The 22,690-nt window shown below is 45.1% G+C and overlaps 1 protein-coding gene across 12 annotated transcripts in view; it reads right to left on the bottom strand.

Moving 5' to 3' along the window:
• The window catches only part of TSNARE1 (t-SNARE domain containing 1), a 693,119-nt gene that overhangs the window by 499,723 nt on the left and 170,706 nt on the right, over positions 1-22,690 (bottom strand). For all 12 annotated transcript variants that reach the window (XM_073329996.2, XM_073329995.2, XM_078851414.1 and 9 more), the window contains one exon: positions 17,600-17,721. In XM_073329996.2, coding sequence (XP_073186097.1) covers positions 17,600-17,684 — 85 coding nt within the window. In that variant the 5' untranslated portion in view covers positions 17,685-17,721. The remainder of the gene's footprint in view (positions 1-17,599; positions 17,722-22,690) is intronic.

The following is a 22,690-nucleotide window of genomic DNA, read 5'->3' as shown; positions in this document are numbered from 1 at the left end:
ACCCCACTGGGGAGGGAGGGGGGCAGGACCCTACCAAAAACCACCCCATGACCTCCATCCCCAGACTATTTACTGAGTCACAACAGGCCATAAATATTTACAGATGGGTCCTGAGCCCAAGAGGTTGAGAACCACTAGACAAGATAACCACCATGGTCCCTTCTGGCCTTGGAATCTGTACTTTGTTGCAGGTGGAGTAGCTAACATAGCCGGATATTGCCTGAATGCGCTTCATGCTATGTAAAAAATAAAGGAGGAAAAATCCAGCCATATGGACAGTCAGAGGTGCATGAGGGAGTGTGTATACCAGGTAGTAACGGGATTGGAGGACGTGACTGTGTATGCATTCTCGGATGGGTTAATTAGACGCACTCAAATATGAGTTGTATAGTATTAGCTTGAGGAGGTTTTGCTGACTGGCAGGAGATGTTTGTGCTTTGTTTCATACAATGTGCTTCACACATTAGCAGCTGCCATGTGTCTGTTCTAACCCCATACAAGATCTGACAAGATGCTGCGAATGTATAGTCTTGATCTCTGAGTAAAGCCAGGAGAACCGTTAAAAGCATGATTAAAAGGAACCTTTCCAGTGGGAATATCACAGGTAGATGCACCGTGTGACAGTACCATTCTGGTGAGTCATCCATCCATCAGCATCAGGCTGAACTGCTAAGTGTGACATTTCTGTGGGCTAATGGTATTGCAACTGAGACTTACACACACAAATCCCTTCATTTCCCTGTAATTCAGGTATGAACACAACCTGACTAAAGCAGACGCAAAACTCAGCTCCATGGGACTAGCCACTGCAGCACTGAAAGTCAATATTATGACTCAATGCAGATATTATGGTGCAGTTTGTACCTGCTAAACTTTGTGCCCAGGACCCAAACTCTGTGTTCACCCTCCCCCGCCAAAAAGCTGCAGGCAGAAATCTTGACCATAACCGATGTAACAAATAAAACAGCAATGTCCACTCCATTCTATCAGGACCAAGGTCTAAAACTGGCCACAGACTTCCCAGACACAATGGCTGAAATCCAGACATTTCAACTCAAGGAACAAATGCAACACTTAACTACATACAGACTGTGACTACCCAGGAGAGAGACGATGAGTCAACACATTAAAGATACTGTACGTTAAGGGAAGTTGATTCACAGACACAGAGAAATTAGAGATGAAAGAGACTTATTTAGGTCATTTAGATTATCCCCAGTGGAGCAATGTGAGTGGCTTTCCACAACATATTCCCTGGTGCTTCATGTAACAGACCGTTAAACGGCTCCACTGAAGGGACTTCTACCATTTCCTTTCCTCAGTCTAATATATGTCACCAGTAGAAAATATTTCCCAATATTCATCCTAAACTTGTTTCCCTTTGCTCAGTTTTCTTATTCCAACTTACCCCTCATGTCACTCAAAATACACCGCTGACCCTTTAGTGTTTACATCCTTCAAATGCACATGGACGTTTGGGCCACTCAGAAGAAGTAATTGTGAGGATTCATAGAGTCCACAGCCCAAAGAGAGTCGACTGTGACCATCTAGACTGACCTCCTGTATAACACAGGCCCTATAACATCCCCTAAACAAACTCCACTCTGGATGGATGGATTTCAGGAAGAACTCCACAAGTCCAAAATCAAGGAGATTGCCTGCCCCTACAGAGAAGTAAACCCACCCTGGAACACTTTCTAGGTCCATAGCATGAGAATGTGAATAACTCTGAACCCAGACGTGGGGTTGATGCTATGACAAAACGATTGCTGAGACAACCAGGGAAATGTGTTTACCACACTTAGTTTTGTCCATAGGAAGGCACAGATTCCCACAAATGTAAAGACCATAGAGTGGGGAGAGGATCCCCTTCTTAAGACTTGGGTCTGAACTATGACGGAATGGGCAACGCAAGAGATGCTATTTTGAGGAGATGTTTAAATAGTTCAAAATCTCCCTATAGCTGCAGCTGGTACTTCCAGTTGTATACTGTCCAGGAAGTCGCCTGTAACACTGATTTTGTTTTTAAAGAATGGAAGCCCTAGGTATGATTTTTAACACACTTATTTTGGTGAGGGAGCTCAGAAGAGCAATGCTGAACACCAGGGTTGGGAGGTGAGGGAAGAAATGTTACTAACAGAGTTTATCTTTACCCCAGAGGCGATTTAATGAGAGAGGCTATTTCTACAGCACTGATATGGCTCATTAACACATCTGTTTACTCCATTGGGTTTTTCTGTAAAAATGATTCACTAGTTACTTATGTAAATATATTCACCAGTTAGCATCACTGAAACATAGATTAGGAGGAACACTTATAAAGTTATAACGGCTAGAAGGAAGGGCAGAAGTTTTCAGCGTGGGAATTAGTTTCAAAGTTAGATCTATTAGCAAAGTTTTTTTGTTTTTTTTTTGTTACAAACAAGTTGTTCATTATGCTTTTGCAACGTATCTTCTATATTTAAGTTTCATTTATTCATTAAATCACTGGTAAGATCAGTGTCACATAACAGCAGAAATCTCTTCTAAAACGACGGCAACTAGATTAGGGAAACAAAGAATATTCTGCAACATAGGTGCCAACGCCATGGGTTTTTAATGGCTATAAAAAAATAGCGGGTGCTCGGCACCCACCAGCCACAATTGTTCAGCAGCTGCGGGAGAAGCTTGGGGGAGGGCGGAGAGCAGGGAGTGGCGGGACCTCAGGAGAGGGGTTGGAGCAGGGCAGAAAGAGAGCAGGGCCTCAGGGAGGGGGTGGAGTGGGGGCGGGGCCTTGGGGCGGCACAGAGGTGGAACATCCCCAGGGAAAAAACAAAGCTCAGTGCTTATGTTCTGCAACGTTATTAACAGGATTAAACACCATGGAGAAACCTACCACACAACACATGTTTTGTTGACTATATATATATATTTTTTTAAACGATTTTTTGAATCCGTAGAGTGGGTGATCTTATTTTGTGGTTCAGATTGAGTACGGCTGTATGCTCTTAGTCCTAGAAAAATTCCTCTGACACACGGGGAAAGCCGTGTGTCTAGAACAGAGATTCAACAATCAACACCGCTGGGTTCTGTTCTCAATTCTGCCAGTCTGTCTATCTAGGTAATCCATTTACCATTATCACAGTATCTGAGCAACTTCTTTATTTTGTGTTTGTACAGCGCCTCGCACACAGGGGTCCTGACCCGTGACAAGGGCTTATAGGTGCTACATTTATACAAATGAAGAAGGAGTAGCAGTCGTCAGGGGTGAGTGGCTGTTCAAGGCATTCAGATAATACAGGGGTCAGTGAAGCACAAGCATTTAGAAAGCCGTTCCTCTAACAAAGCATTGTAGTAAGTGAAAGCCACTCTGGAAGAAGCATGCATCCCTGATTCTACAAAGCAGCTAACCACATGCTTAATTTTAGTTGACTTCAGCGGGACTACTCATGTATTTAAGTTAAGCAAGTGCTTAAGCGTTTGCTAGATTTGGGGCCCAAGTCAGCATTATCTTCTTCGTGCCTTGCAAACACCATCAGAGTTATCACAGAATTAGCCAAAGGGACTTAATGACCTCATTGCCATGAAACCAGAACATTGAGGGACTGCTATTCTGTTCACATGGACCGTGGTCCCCTGGTTTTTATCAGGAGTCTCACACAAAACTCCACCCTACTTGGAATTTACAGGCCTGCCCTTTGCCCCTTGCACAGCTCCCCCGATTCCTTCGCTGTCAAAGGGACAATGCAGTGTAACATATCTCACTCCAACACTGCAGACTGCTGCAAATCTTCCCCTGTTGTGTGATTTTACATGGATGGGGAATGCATGGCTCTAAATACTTCACAATCCCTAGGATATTGGTAAATCCCAAGGCTTTTTTTTTACCATCAGGAGTGAGTGGTCAGTGTCCAAAATCACGGTAAAAGGAGCTATGTGGGAATGGAGGGATGTGAAAAGGAGATGAAGAAGAGCCAGTGGCAGTGAGAAGAGGCAGGAGTAGTTTACCTATCTCCCATTCCTCAGCATAGCATGCCAAGGCTGGGTAACTCTGTCCACTGGGTTGATGCTGCAGGCAATCTTGCAAGGCAATCTTGTGCGTAGGTTTGATGGATTTCTGATGTGTTAAATTTGGCAGTTACAAACCAAGTGTCAGAATAAAAAGAAAATCTCATTCTTGGGGCACAGGGAACCTGGCACCTGTGCGGGCACTAACTTCATAAACAGCTTGAGTTTGTCAATGAGAATTTTACCAGTAATTATTCTGCAGCATGGAGGGGTGCATTTAATGGTACTCAAGTGGAAAAAAAAACTAAGCAAATTATTCAATTAACTGAAAACAGCTAATGCACTGGGTTGCTAAAGCAGCCACTTTTCACCGTGTTTAATTTCCCTACTACTACCGTGAAAAGTCCAAAGCACCTGCAGCCCCAATGAGGTGTGTCAGGCAGCAAGTGCCTTGTATACTCTCACTATTACATCAGGACCAAATTCTGCCATCAGTTACGCAGTTCACACTGCAATCAGTGTAACTGGGAAGAGATATCTGGCTCATGGAAGGTATAAGCTGTCAATGCAGTACTTCTTAAGCTCTCAATGAAATAATATGCTATGGTAATAATAATAGAAATACAGAATCGAGCAATGTCAGGCTGGAAGAGACCTTGAGAGGTCATTGAGTCCAGCCCCTGCTCTGAGGCAGGACCAAATAAACTTTGACCATCCCTGACAGGGGTCTGTCCAACCTGTTCTTAAAACCCTCCAATGACGGGGACTCCACAACCTCCCTTGGAATCCTCTTCCAGAGTTTAACCACCTTAAATTAGAAAGTTTTTCCTAAAATCTAACTTCAATCTCCCTTGCTGCAGATTAGGCCCATTATTTCTTGTCCTACCGTCAGCAGACATGGAGAAGAAGATGGTAACCAATTATTCTAACAGCCCTTAATGTATTTGAAAACTTATCATGTCCCCCTTCAGTCTTCTTGTCTCAAAATTAACCATGCTCAGTTTTTTTTAACCTTTCCTCAGAGGTGAGGTTTTATAAACCTTTTTTTTATCTTTTTGTTGATCTCCAGTGGACTCTCTCCAGTCTATCCACATCTATGCTAAAGTGCAACACCTAGAATTGGACACAGTACTCCAGCTGAGGCCTCACCAGTGCCAAGTAGAGCAGGACAATTACTTCCTGTGTCTCCTATAAGACACTCCTGTTAATATACCCTAGAATGATATTAGCCTTTTTCACAACTGCATCACACTGTTGACTCATATTCAGTTTGTGATCCACTATAACCCTCAGATCCTGTTTCAGTAATACTACCCCCTAGCCTGTTATTCCCCATTTTGTAATTCTGCATTTGACTTTATTGAATTTTATCTGGTTCATTTCAGACTAATTCTCCAATTTGTCAAGGTCATTCTGAATTCTAATCCTGTCTTCCAAAGTGCTCGCAACACCTCCCAGCTTGGTGACATTGACAAATTTTGTAACCACACTCTCCACTCCATTATCCAAGTCATTAATGAAATACTGAAAAGTACCAGACCCAGAACTGAGCCCTGTTGGACTCACTAGATATCTCAGTTGAAAGAGAATGACTGATCACTACTCTTTGAGTACAGACTTTCAACCAGTTGTGCACCACCTTATAGTAATTTCACCACATTTCCTTAGTTTGCTTATGAGAATGTCATGTGGGACTGGATCAAAAGCCTTACTAAAAATCAAGATACATCATGTCTACTGCTTCCTCCCTATCTAGGGTGACCAGATGTCCCGTTTTTGTAGGGACATTCCCATTTTTTGGAACTTTTTCTTGTATAGGCGCCTATTACCCCCAACCCCCTCTCCTGTTTTTTCACAGTTGCTATCTGGTCACCTTATCCCTGTCCACTAGATCAGTAACCCTGTCAAAGGAGGAAATTAGGCTGGTTTGGCGTAATTTGTTCTTAGCAAATCCATGCTGGCTATTACTTATTACCTATTATTCTCTAGGCGCTTAATAATTGTTTACTAATTTGTTTCAGTATCTTTCCAGATATTGAATTAAGCTGACTGTTCTATAATTCCCCCTTCCTTCCCCTTTTTAAAATTGGTATTATGTTTGTCCTTCTCCAGTCATATGGGAGCCCACCTGTCCTCTATAAGTTCTCAAAGATAATTGCTAACTGTTTCAAGATTGCTTCAACTAGTTCCTTAAGTATCCTAGGATAAATTTTATCAGGCCCTGCCAACTTGAATGCATTCAACTTATCTAAATATTCTTTAACCTGTTCTTTCCCTAGTTTGGCTTCCTCCGCAGCTTTCTTGATGTCATCAGTTATTCGCTCTCCTTCCCGGCTAAGTAGAAGAGCTACATTTTCCTTCATCTTGCTCCAAATGCATTTGAAGAACCTCTTCTTATTGCCTTTTATGTGCCTTGCTAAGTGTAACTCATTTGTACCTTGGCCTTTCTGATTTTGTCCCTCCATGCCTGTACCCCTTTTCTTTTCTGTTGTACCCCTCATTAGCAATTAGTCCATGCTACCACTTTTTGTAGAATTCCTTTTTGATTTTCAGGTCATTAAAGAGTTGGAGCCATATTGGCCTCTCACTATTCTTCCTGTGTTTCCTTTGCATCAGAATATTTTGCAGTTGTACTTTAATACTGTCTCCTTGAGAAACTGCCAGCTCTCCTGAACCTCTTTACCCCTTAGATTTTCTTCCTCTGGGACCTTATCTACCAGTTCTCAGATTTTGTTAAAGTCTGCTTTTTAAAGTCCATTATTCTTATTCTGTTTCTGTCACTCCTTCCTTTTCTCAGGCTTATGAAACCTATCATTTTATGAGTACAAGTCTGACCAGCCTTGCATAAGACCGTCTGTCCAAGGATCTCATGGTGCTTTACAATGTCAAGTAAGTACTATTCTCATTTGACAGAGGAAATTAAATAACCAGCCAAGGTTCTTGCCAGTAGTCTGTGGCAGTGTGTCTTTTACAAGACTTTGGCTCATTAGCTACCTCCCATTCCAAACAATCCCAGCTTCACATGCACGGTTCAATAGGAGGTTGGTAACAGTGACGCCCTAGGGACCAGTATAATGGCCTGTCGTTAACCCTAAGGGGAATATGCTGCGCTGGTTGTTGTGCATGGTCAGTATATCACTGTGGCTTTGGAGAGAGTGATACTGTTGCTGCATAAAGCATTTGCTAAATCCAGCCTCGAGAACCGAGTGCAGTCCCACATTTGCACTGGAGAATGGGACAATACCGGGGAAACCAGCAATAAAAGTAATGACGGCCTAAAGAATCTAAAGGGTGAGGAAAGGCTAAAACAGGAAGGCTCATTCTCACTGGAGAACGGCAGTGGGAATTTTTCAGATTGCAAATAGGGTTAATCGAATCCTCACGGATTAGTTGTTGGTTGATTTTAAAGTCTGGTGATGGAATGGAAAACCAGGGGGGATGAATCTAAGAGTCAGGAGCTGAGGATAATTTCAGGCAGGGCTATTTAAGGCAAAGGATAATAGATATGCTTAACAAACACCCATAAGAGAAGCTGTTTAAAACAGAGCATATATAGCAGGGAAGGAGAGCGAATAACTGCTGACATCATTAATGGCTGGTTTCAGAGTAACAGCCGTGTTAGTCTGTATTCGCAAAAAGAAAAGGAGTACTTGTGGCACCTTAGAGACTAACCAATTTATTTGAGCATGAGCAGTGAGCTGTAGCTCACGAAAGCTCACGCTCAAATAAATTGGTTAGTCTCTAAGGTGCCATCATTAATGGCTATTAGCCAGGGTGGATAAGAAATGGTGTCCCTAGCCTCTGTTTGTCAGAGGGTGGAGATGGATGTCAGGAGAGAGATTACTTGATCATTACCTCTTAGGTTCACTCCCTTTGGGGCACCTGGCATTGGCCACTGTCAGTAGAGAGGATACGGGGCTGGATGGACCTTTGGTCTTACCCAGTATGGCCATTCTTATGTCCTTACGAAACAGAACCCCAGAGCCCGATCCTAATCAACTGCTTCTCTGCAGTCTGAAAGATTTGATATATTTTTTCTTCCTAAATTAGATCCAATTTGTCATTAAAACACAACAACTTTTTTTATCAATAAAAAGATTTTAACATTATAGGGACAGAATTTCCAAAAGTGTATCTGCAAAAACATGAGGGCACCCACACTCTACTGCACCTTGATTTGCAAGCACATGCATGCATGTGACAATCTGGTTTGAATTGCTGACAGCAGACACTTTTAAAAGTCTTGCACATGCTGTCTGCCCAGGTGTGCAGGGCTCAGCGAGCATCCACTGGAAGCCTGACTAGTTTGAAAGATGCTATCCGCTTCCCCTGTTGTTAGTGAACTCTTCTGGAGCCAAGAACTCTCCAAACCATTGGAACTATTGGAAGGTACCCAATGTAAACAGAGCATGACATGTGTTACTATGCAGTAAAGAGTCTGCATTAGAAGACGCACATTTTAACTTGCTTAGGAGAAGTTCCCTGTAAACACCTATAAAACTAACTCATTTTCCTCCTTCAAAATCTGCCTTAAACTCTTGCTTGCCGTGATACCTACAAAAAACGTGACAACAATTAGGCTGCTGGTGTGCCTATCAAGCTGATAAATGTAGTCTCGTTCCCTCGCGCTCCTGTCTGCCTATATGCACCTATTGTGTCGTCTTATACTTGGATTGTAAACTCTGTGGAGCAGGGACCTCTGTTTGTTCAGTGCTTGTACAGCACCTAGGCCAACAGGATCCTAGTCCATGACTAGAACTCCTAGGTAGTTGGATAATAATAAATAATAGTACATGAGTGAAGCCACCTATGTAGTTAGGATTTTACATTATACGTAAGTGAGCACTTGAAAGGAAAGAGAAGCTCATTTTCCATCTCACTAAAGTTTATTTACTACTTTTCTCTGAACTTTGCAGTAACATGGGTGCCCAGAAGCGAACATAAACTCCAGACATGGCTGCACTAGAATTATACAGGTGAGAGGCCATTACCTATCTGCTTTGTGACACAGTATTCAATTCCTGAGAATTAACCACTAATCCAAAAGTCTCCTTTGCCCTCTCCACTACACCTCACTATTGCAATGTAAAATGACTCTCGCTCACCCTATCCCACCTTAAAATTACCACGGCACAGTAAGGTAAGTGAAGAACAGAGAAGCACCTTTAAGAATTACTTGGCCTGTGGCATTTTAACTTATGCCATTTGCATTATTTTGATCTCTATGCATTTTTATAGGCAGTGGATCTCTGTTCATTTCCCCCCATAGAACAGCAACCCCGGAAGAATGAGTTCACTATAGCAGGGCTGTAATTTGCATACTGTCACATTAACGATTCCGGGCTTTATTTCAACTTCACTATAACAGTGTTTCATTTCTTTTAAGTGTACTGCAGACAGATGAGACACCTCCTATATGAAAAAAATTCCTATCCCGCCAGGATCATTTCAGTCTTTCACCCTTTCCAGGCAGAGAAGCTGAGTTCTGCACATTTTAACAGTGAATCTTCACTGGTGAATTCTTCCATGATCCTGTCTTGCACATCCACACCAACTTTGACTTTTGTGTGCAACCTCTGACGCACAACTGAAAGTTGGACATACAGAAAAGTGCACTTTTGGAAATTCAGTTTCATCCGAGTCTTTGGGATGAGACCTTAGAAATAAGGACCCTGTCTGTTCTGTGTGGGCACCAGGTGGCAGTTTATAAGAGAGCAGGAATTTGTCCCAGCGTATTAGCCAAAGATATGTCATTATTGCTCAGCATGCTCTGCCTCAGTTTGGTGCCATCCTCCACCCCAGAAGTGGCTGCATTTCAGTAATATTGTGTGTTGTGTGTACTTTGTAAAGCATGCTGGGATCCTTCCAGATAACAGGTGCTATATGTCATAAATGAAAAATGCTCTGCATAATCTGAACATTTTTATTTTGCCTTTTTTCCGTTCAACAAAGGTATTTTTGGGCCCCAAAACCTCCATAAATTTGGGTCCAAGATCCATTCCAAAATTATAGCAAAAGGAATCCATACATCTTTCTAAATAGATTGGCTAGAAAAGGGCAAAGACTGTGCAATCCAAGACCCTGTTATCAGATTTCTTCCATGAGCAACAACATTCTTGCTGTTAGTCTCTAAGGTGCCACAAGTCCTCCTTTTCCTTTTGCAAATACAGACGGACAGGGCTGCTCCTCTGAAACATTTTTTTTGTGTTCTTTTTGCGAATATTCTAATAGTTACAATTCCATTTGTCACCATGTCAGCTTGGGAAGGCTTTTTCCTCCCTTCCAAATAATTTATCTTCTCTTGCTAGATGAGTACATGAGTAACTAGCTCAGAGGAAAAGGAGCCAAGATGCACTGGAAATACATCTGGGCAAGGAACTTTTTCAAAGTATCTTCAACACTTTTTTTTAAAGCTCTTTTTTTTTTTTTTGGTTGCTCCTTTCTTTGATCTCCAAAATAAACTCTTGAAAGATGAGCATTTCTTCCCGAATGCTCTTCTTCCTTCATGGTGCATACATACGATCTTGTTATAGGGTCTCATCATCCACAGCTCTGGGCTGGACACAATAGCTTGTTGGCATATGATTAACATGCCAGGCACATCAGTTTGTTATGGTAGGGCTACCCAAGAGCACTGCACCACTCTGGTTTGTTATTGCATAGTCGGGCTCATAAAAACAGGGTCTCGCAATTCATGGTTCTGTTTTGTTGTTTGCACATTAGAAGTGTTAGTGATAATGTAGAATTCAGGCCTGTATATTTGCCCGAGATAGACTTTTGGGTCTTGTTTGCTCACTTGAGTTTTGATACTTTTATATTCTTACTAATATGTGTGAACAAAGACACTGTGTATGTTGCTTCTGTCTAGTCAGATGGGTTTGTTAGTATAATGGGAACACGTAAGAACAGCTAAAGTGTTGCTGGTTATGGTGGGAGTATCATATACAAGCGTACACTTGAAGACTGCCTCAACTCCTATCTCAAGGCAAGGTCAAGCAACAGTCAGGAAGGGCAACGGGGTTGGGGGGAGGTGTAAGAAACACTAAGGCCAAAGAAATGCCTGTCCCTGACCAAAATACAACCTCACTCCTTACCCCTCCCATGGAATACAAAAGAGGTGAGATGAAGAACCCAGACTCAGGACCCTCCAAAACAAAACATGACCATAAATTGTAAGAGATGGGAACGAGGGTGTGCATTGCAGGTATATTTATGCCTGCTAAGGAGGGGGGCGGACAGGACACTGGGAAACAAGGCTCTGTGGTATCAGAGCTATGGATATGCTTGCTTAAAACTAACCCCAATAAATATTGCATTGCCTCCACTTCGGATTTCCAGTCTTCTGCTTTCTGTCTCCATGACAAAAACCAGAGGAGGGGGTAATGGAAAAGCCCCCTAACAACTACCAGGCTACACACCTTGGTTTGTTTTTGTAGGGTTGTTACTGAAAAAGGGGGTGCTGGCACTGATTTGGTAAACATAAAGTAAAGAACATTGTTTTCAAGAACACACATATATCCATCAAGGATTATATGCACTCGGCAAACAGATATATGTTGGAGACGAAAGGAGGCATACCCCTTTATTCTGACCTCACCATGGGGTTTCTACACTGAGAAAGTTTTCTCATTAACTCATTAATCCGTCTCAGGGGAGAGTGGAGGCAGAATACGGGTTTCCAAATCAGCCTCCCTTGACATTTAATTAACAATAATATTTAGGACTCCTACAACGAAAGACAGCCCGCAGGTGTCACTCGCTCTATCAGGATTAAAGGGCAAAGAACACAGCAGAGGCTCAAATGACACTGAAGCACAGAGATAAGATGCAAGAAAGACAAAAAGGTTCTCCAGGCCAACCCACCCACTCCACAGCTAGTACAGAACTGCTCCCTGCTGTATGTTCTAGTGGTCCGGCCAGCCCTCGTCCAGATGTCCCCGAGCAACAGGGCCCCCAGTTTCATCTTATTAATTTCTATTTATACCGCTTTCTGCCCCCCCCCCCCCAACACACACTCCCTTGGGGGACAGCCAAAAACCAGGAGAGTCGCAAAGTAATTATTAATACTTATTGTAGTACAAAGAATAATCGTTTGGAATTCTCACATAGAAGGCACAGTAAGAGGGCAAACTGCTCAACAGACATGACCAAACCAAGTCAACATCCCTGTCAGATAGGCTGATGATATCCTCTTATACAGATGAGGAAACAAAGGCAGCAACAGAACCCAGGGCTCCTGACTCAGAGGTTTTTGCTTAGCAAATGAGACCAAGGCTCTTCCTGCTTCCATTCTAAAATTTTAGAAAGCACCTAAAGCACTGAACACGCGACAGGGCCCGGGAGAGAAGAAGGAATCAGCAAGCCAGAGAGACAGGCAATCCCTTGATTTTCAAAAGCCAAGCAAGTACGCACACTACTGAGCAACTCAAAGATTCACTTCCACTTGCCTGAAAAATAAACCTACCTGTCTTCTTCGATCTGTACTTGAACACAGCCTGAGAAGAGCAGGAGGGATTGTCATAAATATAAAGGGAAGGGTAACCACCTTTCTGTATATAGTGCTATAAAATCCCTCCTAGCCAGAGACAACATCCTGTTACCTGTAAAGGGTTAAAAAGCTCAGGTAACTTGGCTGGCACCTGACCCAAAGGACCAATAAGGGAACAAGATACTTTCAAATCTTGGGGGGTGCTGGGGGGGGGGGGAAGGCTTTTGTTTGTGCTCTTTGTTTACTTGTTTGTTCTCTCTTGGGACTGAGTGATGCCAGACAGAAATCCATCTTCTCCAACCCATCCTAATCCAAGTCTCCAATATTGCAACCAGTATAGGTAAGCCAGGCAAGGCGGATTAGTTTATCTTTTGTTTTATGTGAATTTTCCCTGTGTTAAGAGGGAGGTTTATTCCTGTTTTCTGTATCTTTAAGGTTTTGCCCAGAGGGGGATCCTCTGTGTTTTGAATCTGAATTCCCTATAAAGTATTTTCCATCCTGATTTTACAGCGCTGATTCTTTTACCTTTTCTTTAATTAAAATTCTTCTTTTAAGAACCTGATGGATTTTTCATTATTCTTAAGATCCAAGGGTTTGGGGCTGTGTTCACCTGTACGAATTGGTGAGGATTATTATCAAGCCTCTCCAGGAAAGGGGGTGTGTAGGGCTTGCGGGGATATTTTGGGGAAAGACGTCTCCAAGAGGTCTCTTTCCCTGGTCTTTGTTTAACACGCTTGGTGGTGGCAGCATAGGGTCCAAGGACAAGGCAAAGTTGGCACCTTGAGCAAGTTTTTAACCTAAGCTGGTAAGAATAAGCTTAGGGGGTCTTTCATGCGGGTTCCCACATCTGTACCCTAGAGTTCAGAGTGGGGAAGGATGGACTCCATGTCAAAGTTTTGTGGACCAGATAACATCTTACAAAGACTCAACACTAACCTAGCCCTGCGTTCTGGGCTTCTGCGGTCACTGTTCTTTGGCTTCCCAGAATACCCCATTCTGCTTCACTTCCAGAGAGTTAATCCTTCCAGGAGCATTTGCTTAAAACTAAAAACTTGAATTTGGCTCAGTACTTAAAATTCTGTTTAAAAAAAAAAAAAAAGCCAAAACTCATAAGAAAACCAAAACCCAGAAAACATTTCCACTTTTTATTTCCCTTCTCGTGGGAACACCTGACTGGACACAAGGAAACATTCCTCGTGGAACATTTTCAGCCCATTTGCAAAGTGCTAGCACAGAGCCTCTACCATGGTGCATAGGCTTCACCCAGGCTCTCTGCACAGGGGTGGATTTCACACGAAATCAACCAGCACAAACTGTGACAAGCAAATGGGGTTTATAAAACTCCTTCTGCTTTGATCACCTATATATAATTAGTGACAGAGGGAAGATAATTTGCTGGTTTAAAATGGATGATTTTTTAAACGGATGTAATCCCTAGAATAAAATATGTAGACTTTGAAACTCCAAAAAGCACCTGTCTAGGTCCGTTTTTGAGCCCCCTTCCTGGAACATCTGAGTGTTTCCACCCACTGTATAGCAATGTATACAAAGTAGTTTGGTCTCCTGCTAAGATGGCAAACGTCAGCCCTTCAATGGCGCTGAAGATGCACAGTGACAGCAAAATTACCTAGGGGGCATGTGCACTGAGATTAGGATAGGCTTGGGATAGGCAGGGCCCTCCTCCCTCCTCTTTGCCTAGCCTATCGCAGCTCCTCTAGAGGTGTGAATCTTCCCTTGCATCACAGTCTCTCCATGTTGCTCTAGGACCACCAGGTGGACTATACACTAGGATACCCCCCTCCACACACATGGGAATGCACCAAGGAATCAGCTCCCCATCATTGTGAGTGGAGAGAAAGCAGCCTTGCCATCAGTAATGCTATACACCCCCATGCTCCTGCCCACGGCTCTCTCCAGGTTTCCATAGCTCACTCATTACCGTGGTATCTGAGCAGAAAAGTCTGCCACCCCCTTTTCCCCATAATACCCGATAGGGATACACATTTCCTATAACTGTCTGCCTCAGAGGAGGGCAGACACAAGAGCAAATTCTTTCAGAAAGCTAAAGCATGAGGTTGCAGTCATTAGCTCCCCTTTGTGTCATGACAGTTGTATAATGAGTTTGCGTTTATAAAGTGCAGCCTCACACTGTGCATTAGAGACCATTTAAAACATACAGGTTGACATCTGGATGCTTTGCCTCTTTTTACTTTACCATTTCCAAAGCCTCTCGGGAAAGAAGGGGGTGGGAGGCCAGGGAGATTATTTCTGAGCTTTGGTTAAAAAAGAAAAGTGCAGCCATTTGCTAAATGTTATTTCTGGGTTTGCATGTATTTACCGAGTGACTCTCTGTGCCCACTGCTGTAATGTAATAGCACGCTGCACAGATTAGATGCAGCATCCCTGTGAGGTAAACTACCCACGGTGGACACATCATGCCCAGCTTCCCTCTGCACATCATTCCAATCACTCCCATTGTAAATACACCTAGAAGACAGGAACAGAATCCTATGTCTGCCCGTGAAATGTTCTATCTCCAGTCCCCACAAATGCCTCTAAAAACGCTGCAAGCAAAAGACCCCAGCTGAACATATATGGTAAACAACGTCGTACACTAAATTCTCACCCATGCTACTCATGTTATATGCACTAGTTCAATGACTGATACATTCTGCTGGAATCAAACCCAGCAGAATGAGCCACCATGCAACATGCAAAAGCAAGCATCATAATATGCAACACAGTAATTCGATCACGCCCCAAAACTGAGGATATCGTGAAAACTGAGCAGCCCCCAGCATTCCTCACACATCCTATTATATTAGAACAAGGCAGACAGCCAATGATATTGCAAAGCTGGAACTGCAGAATCACAAAAATATATCTTCACCTAGACCACAAGCCAACCTGGGGAACTCACTGTTGCAAGATATTACTGAATTAAATATTGTCACTGGAGCTAAATAAGATTGAGAGCATTGTCAACATCAGTAGCGGTGCAAATTAAGAGCCCAGCGGTGCAATCCTTAAGGGCTTGTTTACACCGTATAGGAACATGCGCAACCGTGGTGTGATTTCTAAAGCACACTAAGGTGCTGCACTGTACTTGGAACAGCATTATGTTAATGTTCAAGATGGATGAATTCAAACTGGAACAGGTAATGAGAAATGCTACTAGAATGATCAGGGGACTGGAGGGCCTATTCTACAAGAGGAGACTGGAAACGCTAGGTTTGTTTAGCCTAGCAGAAAGAAGGCTGAGAGGTGATATGTTTGTTCTCCATAAATACATCAAGGGGGTAAACACCAGGGAGAGTGAAGAACTATTTAAACTGAAGGACAATGCTTACACAAGCGTAAATGGGTATAAACTGCCATAAATAAATTCAGGCTGGAAATTAGAAGAAGGTTTTTATCATAGAGGTGAGGTTCTAGAACCGCTTCCCAATAGGAGCCATGAGTCCAAACAACTTAATCAGAGAGAGCTGGCCAAATTCACGACTGCTTGTGATGATCAGAGACAGAGCTCAGCACACTGCCCTGGGTGGGGATCACTTCCTCTTTCCGTCTTATATTACTAAAAGCTCGTGCTTCAAGGATTCCCATGGTCAACCTGCAAGGGTCAGAAAGAGATTTCTCCCCTCCTCTCCCGCAGTGCATTCTAGGCGAGTTTTTGGTCCCCTTTCGTTGAAGCATCAGGGATGCAGATGGCGAAAGATGGGACCCAGGACAGCGTGGGCCAGGACTGTGAGGTGACATTGAGCATTCACTCTCTCTCGCAGGTGCTTGGCTGACTGGTTCTTCCTCATATGCTCGGGGTCTACCATATGTGGAACAGAGAAATAAATGCCCCCCTGGGTCAGATTGACAGTGACCTTGTGGGTTTTTCATCTTCCTCTGCAGCACGTGGGTGCGGGTCTCTTGCCAAGATTATCTGGATATATCTCACTTAATCATTATGCTGCCACTGCAGGGGCCTCAAGCATTGGTGCACCTCCCTCCTTCCTAGCTCTGCCTGTGGCACATAATAGTCTTGTCTCCTGTGGGCTGTAATACTTTGGTCTAATTTCAATTGTTAGGTTTAGTGTGCGGGTGCTGGTGGCCTGGGAGAGACAGGAGGTGAGACTAGATGATCTGCTGGTCCTTCTGGCCTTCAGCTCTATTAATCTATCGTTTTCAGCGCACCAAGGAACCTTTAGTGCACCAGCAAGGTCTGAACGGGTCAATTAATGTGCAACACATTCGTGCGCTTTGGAAATCACACCCCAGTAGCACGTGTTACCCAGCAATGCAGACAAGCCCTTACTCTTGTTGGTCACTACTTACTCATGCAAACAGCCTCACTGAAGTCAGCGGGACTATTTGCACAACTGATCCTCAACATAAGGACTGCACAAGATAGCCCTAAAAGATTGAACAATGGTGATTAAATCATGTGCTTTGAAAGGGCAGCATGCTGCTCAGGGAACAATCACACACTACATAGCACTGTACAGTAACTAGGTGCGCAGTGGTGATGTATGTTTTCTTCTGAAGCATCAGGTACTGGCTACTGCAGGGTCTACAGCAGGGGTTCTCAAACTGGGAGTCGGGATCCCTCAGGGGTTCCCAAGGTTATTACATGCGGGGTCATGAACTGTCAGCCTCCACCCCAAACCCTGCTTTGCCTCCAGCATTTATAATGGTGTTAAATATATTTTTAAAAGTGTTTTTAATTTATAAGGGGGGGGTCGCACTCAGAGGCTTGCTGTGTGAAAGGCATCACCAGTACAAAAGTTTGAGAACCACTAGTCTAGAGGGACCAACAATATAATTTGCCTAGGCAATGCTACATTCCTATGACTTATTGCATGACGTGTCTTGATATTTTATGATGTGTTGTGAGAGCAATTGAAAAGCAACTCACATCTTCTGTCTAGCTCTCAGTACTGAAGTCAGAAAAGAGGGGCTGGAGGAGATCTTTAACTTGACTTCCTTGTACCTAATCACCACGCAAAATGATCTATCATATAGTGTAGCATTTGTCTACTGAGGTACATCAGCCTTGTTATACATTAGCAATTAAAACTGCCTTCCCCAGCGTAGTCAGGTAGGGTAAAGTACAGCACGCAATCAATACTTTACCTAGGGGTTGATATCCTTGTCTCGATGGACCTCCAAAGGGGTTCCGGCTTCCGAATCCGCTCCCATCAATGGAACCATAAGACATTTTCTACACAGCGGTGAATGGAGATTTTCTCTTAAGGCTGAAAAAGGACACAAAGAAAGAACAGTTGGCTAAAGTCCACAAGCATTGCCTAAAAGATCCTGCAAAGGAAACAAAGCCCAGAGCTTTCCTAGTAACCTTGTCCACCAGTAGTGAGAGGGGAGGGGTCTCATGTCTCCTTAGTTACGTCCCTAGCCTTTCCAATGACCTGCTGTGTGACTTCAGGTAAATCAGCTCCCCTTTCTGTGCCTTAAATGAGCGTAACACCTCGGGGGTTGGGAGACTTCATTCATTACCGTGTGCACAGTGCTTTGAGATCCTCAGGCGGAAGGCAAGTGCAGGGTAGTGTTAGCAAAGGAAGGCAGCCATTGCCTTCTGCAGCATTTTCGCTACAGAGCTGGACAGGAGTCTATCTGTCATACTGCAGGCTTGACGAGCTCTAGACAGACAGTTTATGGCCATATCATAATCTCCTGGGCCTCCAGTACAAAAACTGCAGCCAGAGTTATTCCTCCTTGCCTGTAAAAAGATGCTGCATCAAGCAGCAATGGACTGAATTCAATACACTTCTGGCAGCTGCAAGCCTAAATCTCCTCCTCCACCTCCTCCTTGCCTCTGCAAAATGCAGCAACCACTGCCCCAGAAGCCTTAGATTATTTCAAGGGGATCCCAGGACTTGAAGGGCCAAACATGACTCACCCTGGAGGCCCTGGGGACCTGATGGCCCAAAGAAATAAGGACCAACGTGCTGAGGCAGGGTTGGTAGGTAGCCAGGAAGTGGCAGAAGTGGCAAACAGGGGAAGAAGCAGCATGACAAGTGGTGCTGGCTCCCCGACTCCCAGGGAGCAGAAATGGAAACGGCAGCCCCTTCTCCTTGCTTGTGGTGGTGAGGCCAGGAAGAAGGGCAGTGGATGGAGAAGCTCTCTGGCTGCAGATGGGGCTGATGGATGTGACAGTAGATTCCCTGCTGAGAGCGTGAGGAGGACCATACAACAATGATTTTTCTGTCCTTGCTCAGTGGAGATCCCTTCACTGGAAATGGTGCCTGCAGCATGGGAGATGGCAGGAACTGGGAGCTGATCAGCTGTGTCTGCATGTTGGGGTGAAGGGTATAATAAACACCCAGACACCCCCCACGTACATACACAAGCAGCATGGTCCCAGCAGCTAAGGCAGGAGGTGGGGAGTCAGCAGACCCGGGGTTCTATTCCCAGAGCCTCGATGTGTGACCTCAGGAAAGAAAGACACCTGCTTGGTGCCTCAGTTTGCCTGTGCATACAATGGGGATAACGCATGTGCCCCGTTTTGGAAAGAGCTTGAAAATACAAGTCTGGAGTTACCTATGAATGATCTAGCCTAGGTGTATCGAAGGTACGAAAGAGCAGTTTCTGTATGAATTAGGGATTTATTCATTTCAATTTATTCATGGTACCAGCTACCAAAGCCTGCAGCGACAGGCGAAGTCTCTGTTGCAGTGAATCGGCTCAGCGGTCTGCACTGCAGCACTTCATTTCAATCATCCTGCAGGAAGACCAGAGTCTCCGGACCCCACACCTCCACTTGGACTTTGGCCACAGGCAGCTGCTGCACATTTTTATTTTGAAGCTACACGACACCAGGCAAAATTACTGCTGCCGTTAGTATGGGCAATGGAATCTGTGACATCCCAGGGGAGCCACTTACTGCCCTTTTCCGACTGGAGCAAATGCCACACAAACGGAGAGCAGGGCAATTTATCTCTGCCTCAAGAAAAAAAAAAAAAAAGCTAAGAGCTAATCGACTCCCATTTGCACTCCAGTTCCCTGTCAAGCTGCAGATCTCATCCACCAGCTGAGCGGCATTTCTGCACAGAGGGGATGTGCCACGAGATTCCTAGGCCTTGCGGCAGAACCAGCCTCCCGTACACTTGGCCCCCAGGAGCGAAGCTGGAATAGCCCTAGAGGGAGATTCAGCTCCGAGAAGCCAGACAAGAGAAGCTACAGTGAAAAAGAAACTGAGTACAGGAATCAAAAGGCACGAACCAATACAAAAAGCATAACTAATAGAGAACAATAAATACAGTTCCTCACACCGCTCTAGTGTCATTCAGCTGAGGATCTCAATACACGGTACAAACATTAATTAGGCCTCAACATCCCCATGAAGTAGGTACGTTTTCAGCTGAGTAAAACTGCAGCACACAGTGACAGAGCTGGGAACCGGAGCTAGGACTCACAAGACAACACTTCTATCTAGATACTTACAACCAAGATTTTGTCATGGGTATTTTTAGTAAAAGTCGCAGACAAGTCATGGGCAATAAAAAAAAAAAAATCACGGAACCTCACGATCTGTCCACGACTTTTACTAAAGACACGGGGGGGGGGACACCTAAAAGTGGGACCCCCACCGGCCACTGCTCTAGCCCTGGATGCTACTTCGCTGCTCTGGCGGCCCCTGGGGGCAACCCAGCAGTGGCAGCCTCTGCTCCGGCAGCCTAGGACTGCTGCTCCTGCAGCAGGGGCTGACTGCTGGCTCTGGGCAGCTGCTGACCAGCCTGGGGGCTGACCACTGGCCCCTGCTCTGGCGATGGGGGCTGACCGCTGGGACCACCGGCGCTGGGCCAATGCTCCGGCAGCAGGAGCTAACCACTGGCTCTGGGGGCTGACCTGGCCCCAGGCCACTACTCCAGTGGTGGTGGTCGATGCTCCAGCCCCAGGGGCTGACTGCTGGCCCTGGGTCACTGCTTCGGGAGATGGGGCTGACTGTCAGCCCCAGGCCACTGCTCCTGGGCGGGGGGCAGATAGCCTGCTCCAGCCCCGCTGCTACGGTGCGCTGAAGCTGAAGAAGTCACAGAGGTCCAGTAAAGCCACAGAATCTGTGACAGACTCGTAGCCTTACTTATAACTAAGGCTAAAATCCGTCACAGATTCTGTGATTTTACGAGACTTCTGTGACTTCCTCAAAATTTCACTAATTCAGCCCCGCCACCTATAACTTAGCTTCACAGGGCCCCCTGTGGCGGGGGTCCCCAGGCAATCGCCCTGATTGCTACCCCCTAATGCCAGTCCTGTGTACATTTCCATGATTTGTTTATTTCCTGCATCCCGTCTGTGACTTTCAATAAAAATACCTCTGCTAAAATGTAGCTTTACTTACAACCCCCATTACTGCAGTATCTGAGCTCCTCATGATCTTTAATCTACTTATCCTCCCAACTCCTCTGTGAGCCAGGGAAGGATTGTTATCCCCATTGTACAGATGGGGGGAACGGAGGCACAGAAAGACGAAGTGATTGGCCCAAAATCACACGGGAAGTCTGTGGCAGAGCAGGTAACTGAACTCAGGTCTTCTGAGTCCCAGGCTAGTGACAGAAATAGTACAAAGTAAGGTCATGCACTTAGGGTCTAATATTAAGAATTTTTGCTACAAGCTGGGGGTTCATCACTTAGAAGCGAAGAGAAGGATGGAGACTTGGATGTGAGGCTCAGTCAGAGGATGACTATGAGCCAGCAATGTGATACGATTGTGAAAAAGCAAATGTGATTCTAGGATGTATCAGGAGATGCATTTCCAGCAGGGACAGAGACAGAGTATTAATGCCATTGCACAAGGCTCTGGTGAGACCTCACCTGGAATACTGTGTGCAATTCTGGTCAAGAAAGATGAACTCAAACTGGAACAGGGGGCGAGACGAGCTCTGAGGATGGTCGGGGAACGGAGGACCTGTCCTATGAGAGGAGACTGGAAGAGCTCGACTTGCTTAGCCAGGCAGAAAGAAGGCCGAGAGCAGATCTGGCTGCCCTCTATAAATACATCGGGGGGTAAGCACCAGGGAGAGTGCAGAGCTATTTAAACTGAAGGACAATGCTGGCACAAGTACAAATGGGGATAAACTGGCCACAAACAAATTCAGGCTGGAAATTAGAAGAAGGTTTCTAACCCTCAGAGGGGTGAGGTTCTGGAACAGCCTCCCAAAAGGAGCTGGGGGAGAAAACAACTTAATTAGTTTTGAGAGCGAGATGGAGAAACTGATGAGTGTGACTGTATGATAGGGTTCCTTGTGATGGTGGGGGCAGGGCTCAGCAGCCCTCTGGTTTCTGTCTTATGTTCCGAAAGTTCATGCTCCAGGGTTCCAGCTGACCACTGGCAGGGGTCAGGAAGGGATTATTCCTTCCCCATGCACGTTTTCTGGGAGGGTTTTTGGTTTGGTTTTGTATTTTTGTTTCCTTCCTCTGAAGGATCAGGGACGGCCATGGCTGGAGATCGGACATTGGATGGGGAGGGCCAGTGCTTTCAGGTGGCACTGAGCTTTCTCTCTCTCTCTCAGGGGCTTGGCTGGCTGGTTCTTGCTCACATGCTCAGGGTCTAATAGATCGCCGTGTGGGGGGTCAGAAAGGAATTTCCCACCAAGTCAGATTAGCAGTGACCGGGAGTGGGGGGAGGGGTCCAGCTTCCTCCACAGCATGTGGGTGTGCATCACTTACCAGGATTATCTGGGTATATCTCACTTCATCATTTCCCTGACTTTGAGGGGGCCTCGGGCATTGGTGCACCTCGGTCCCTCCTGTTCTCTCCCTGTGGCATATAGCAGTCTAGTCTCCTGTGAGCTGTAATAGCTGTTGGGTTTAGGGAGCAGGTGCTGAGTGGTGTTGGCGGCCTGTGATATAAAGGCAGTCAGACTTCTGGCCCTGAACTCTATAGCCTAACTACTGGATCATCACTTCCTCCCTTTTGAACAGAAGCAAAGTCCTAGGATCGCCCTGCCCTCCAGCTGGGAATGTGATTAGGAAAGGGAGGCAGGAATTCTAGAGGAAAAGGAGTCATGAGAGGAGCAAGAGGAGACCAAGCCTGAGGGCTCTGATCTTCAGAGACACAGTCTAGGAGTGAGAACTTGTGTTAAACGCTTTGCTCTGCCATCCGATCCCCACCCCCGATTGTGTGGCCCTGGGTAAAGAAACAGGTGATGTGGAGAATGAGACACCCAATTACACCTCCTAATTCCTCTGCTATTTATCCTTCCAAGACAC

Source organism: Lepidochelys kempii, chromosome 2 (genome assembly GCF_965140285.1).
Source record: "Lepidochelys kempii isolate rLepKem1 chromosome 2, rLepKem1.hap1, whole genome shotgun sequence".
Taxonomy (NCBI): Eukaryota; Metazoa; Chordata; order Testudines; family Cheloniidae; genus Lepidochelys; species Lepidochelys kempii.
Note: the sequence above shows the minus strand (reverse complement) of the source record. Positions and strands in the feature narration are given on the sequence as shown.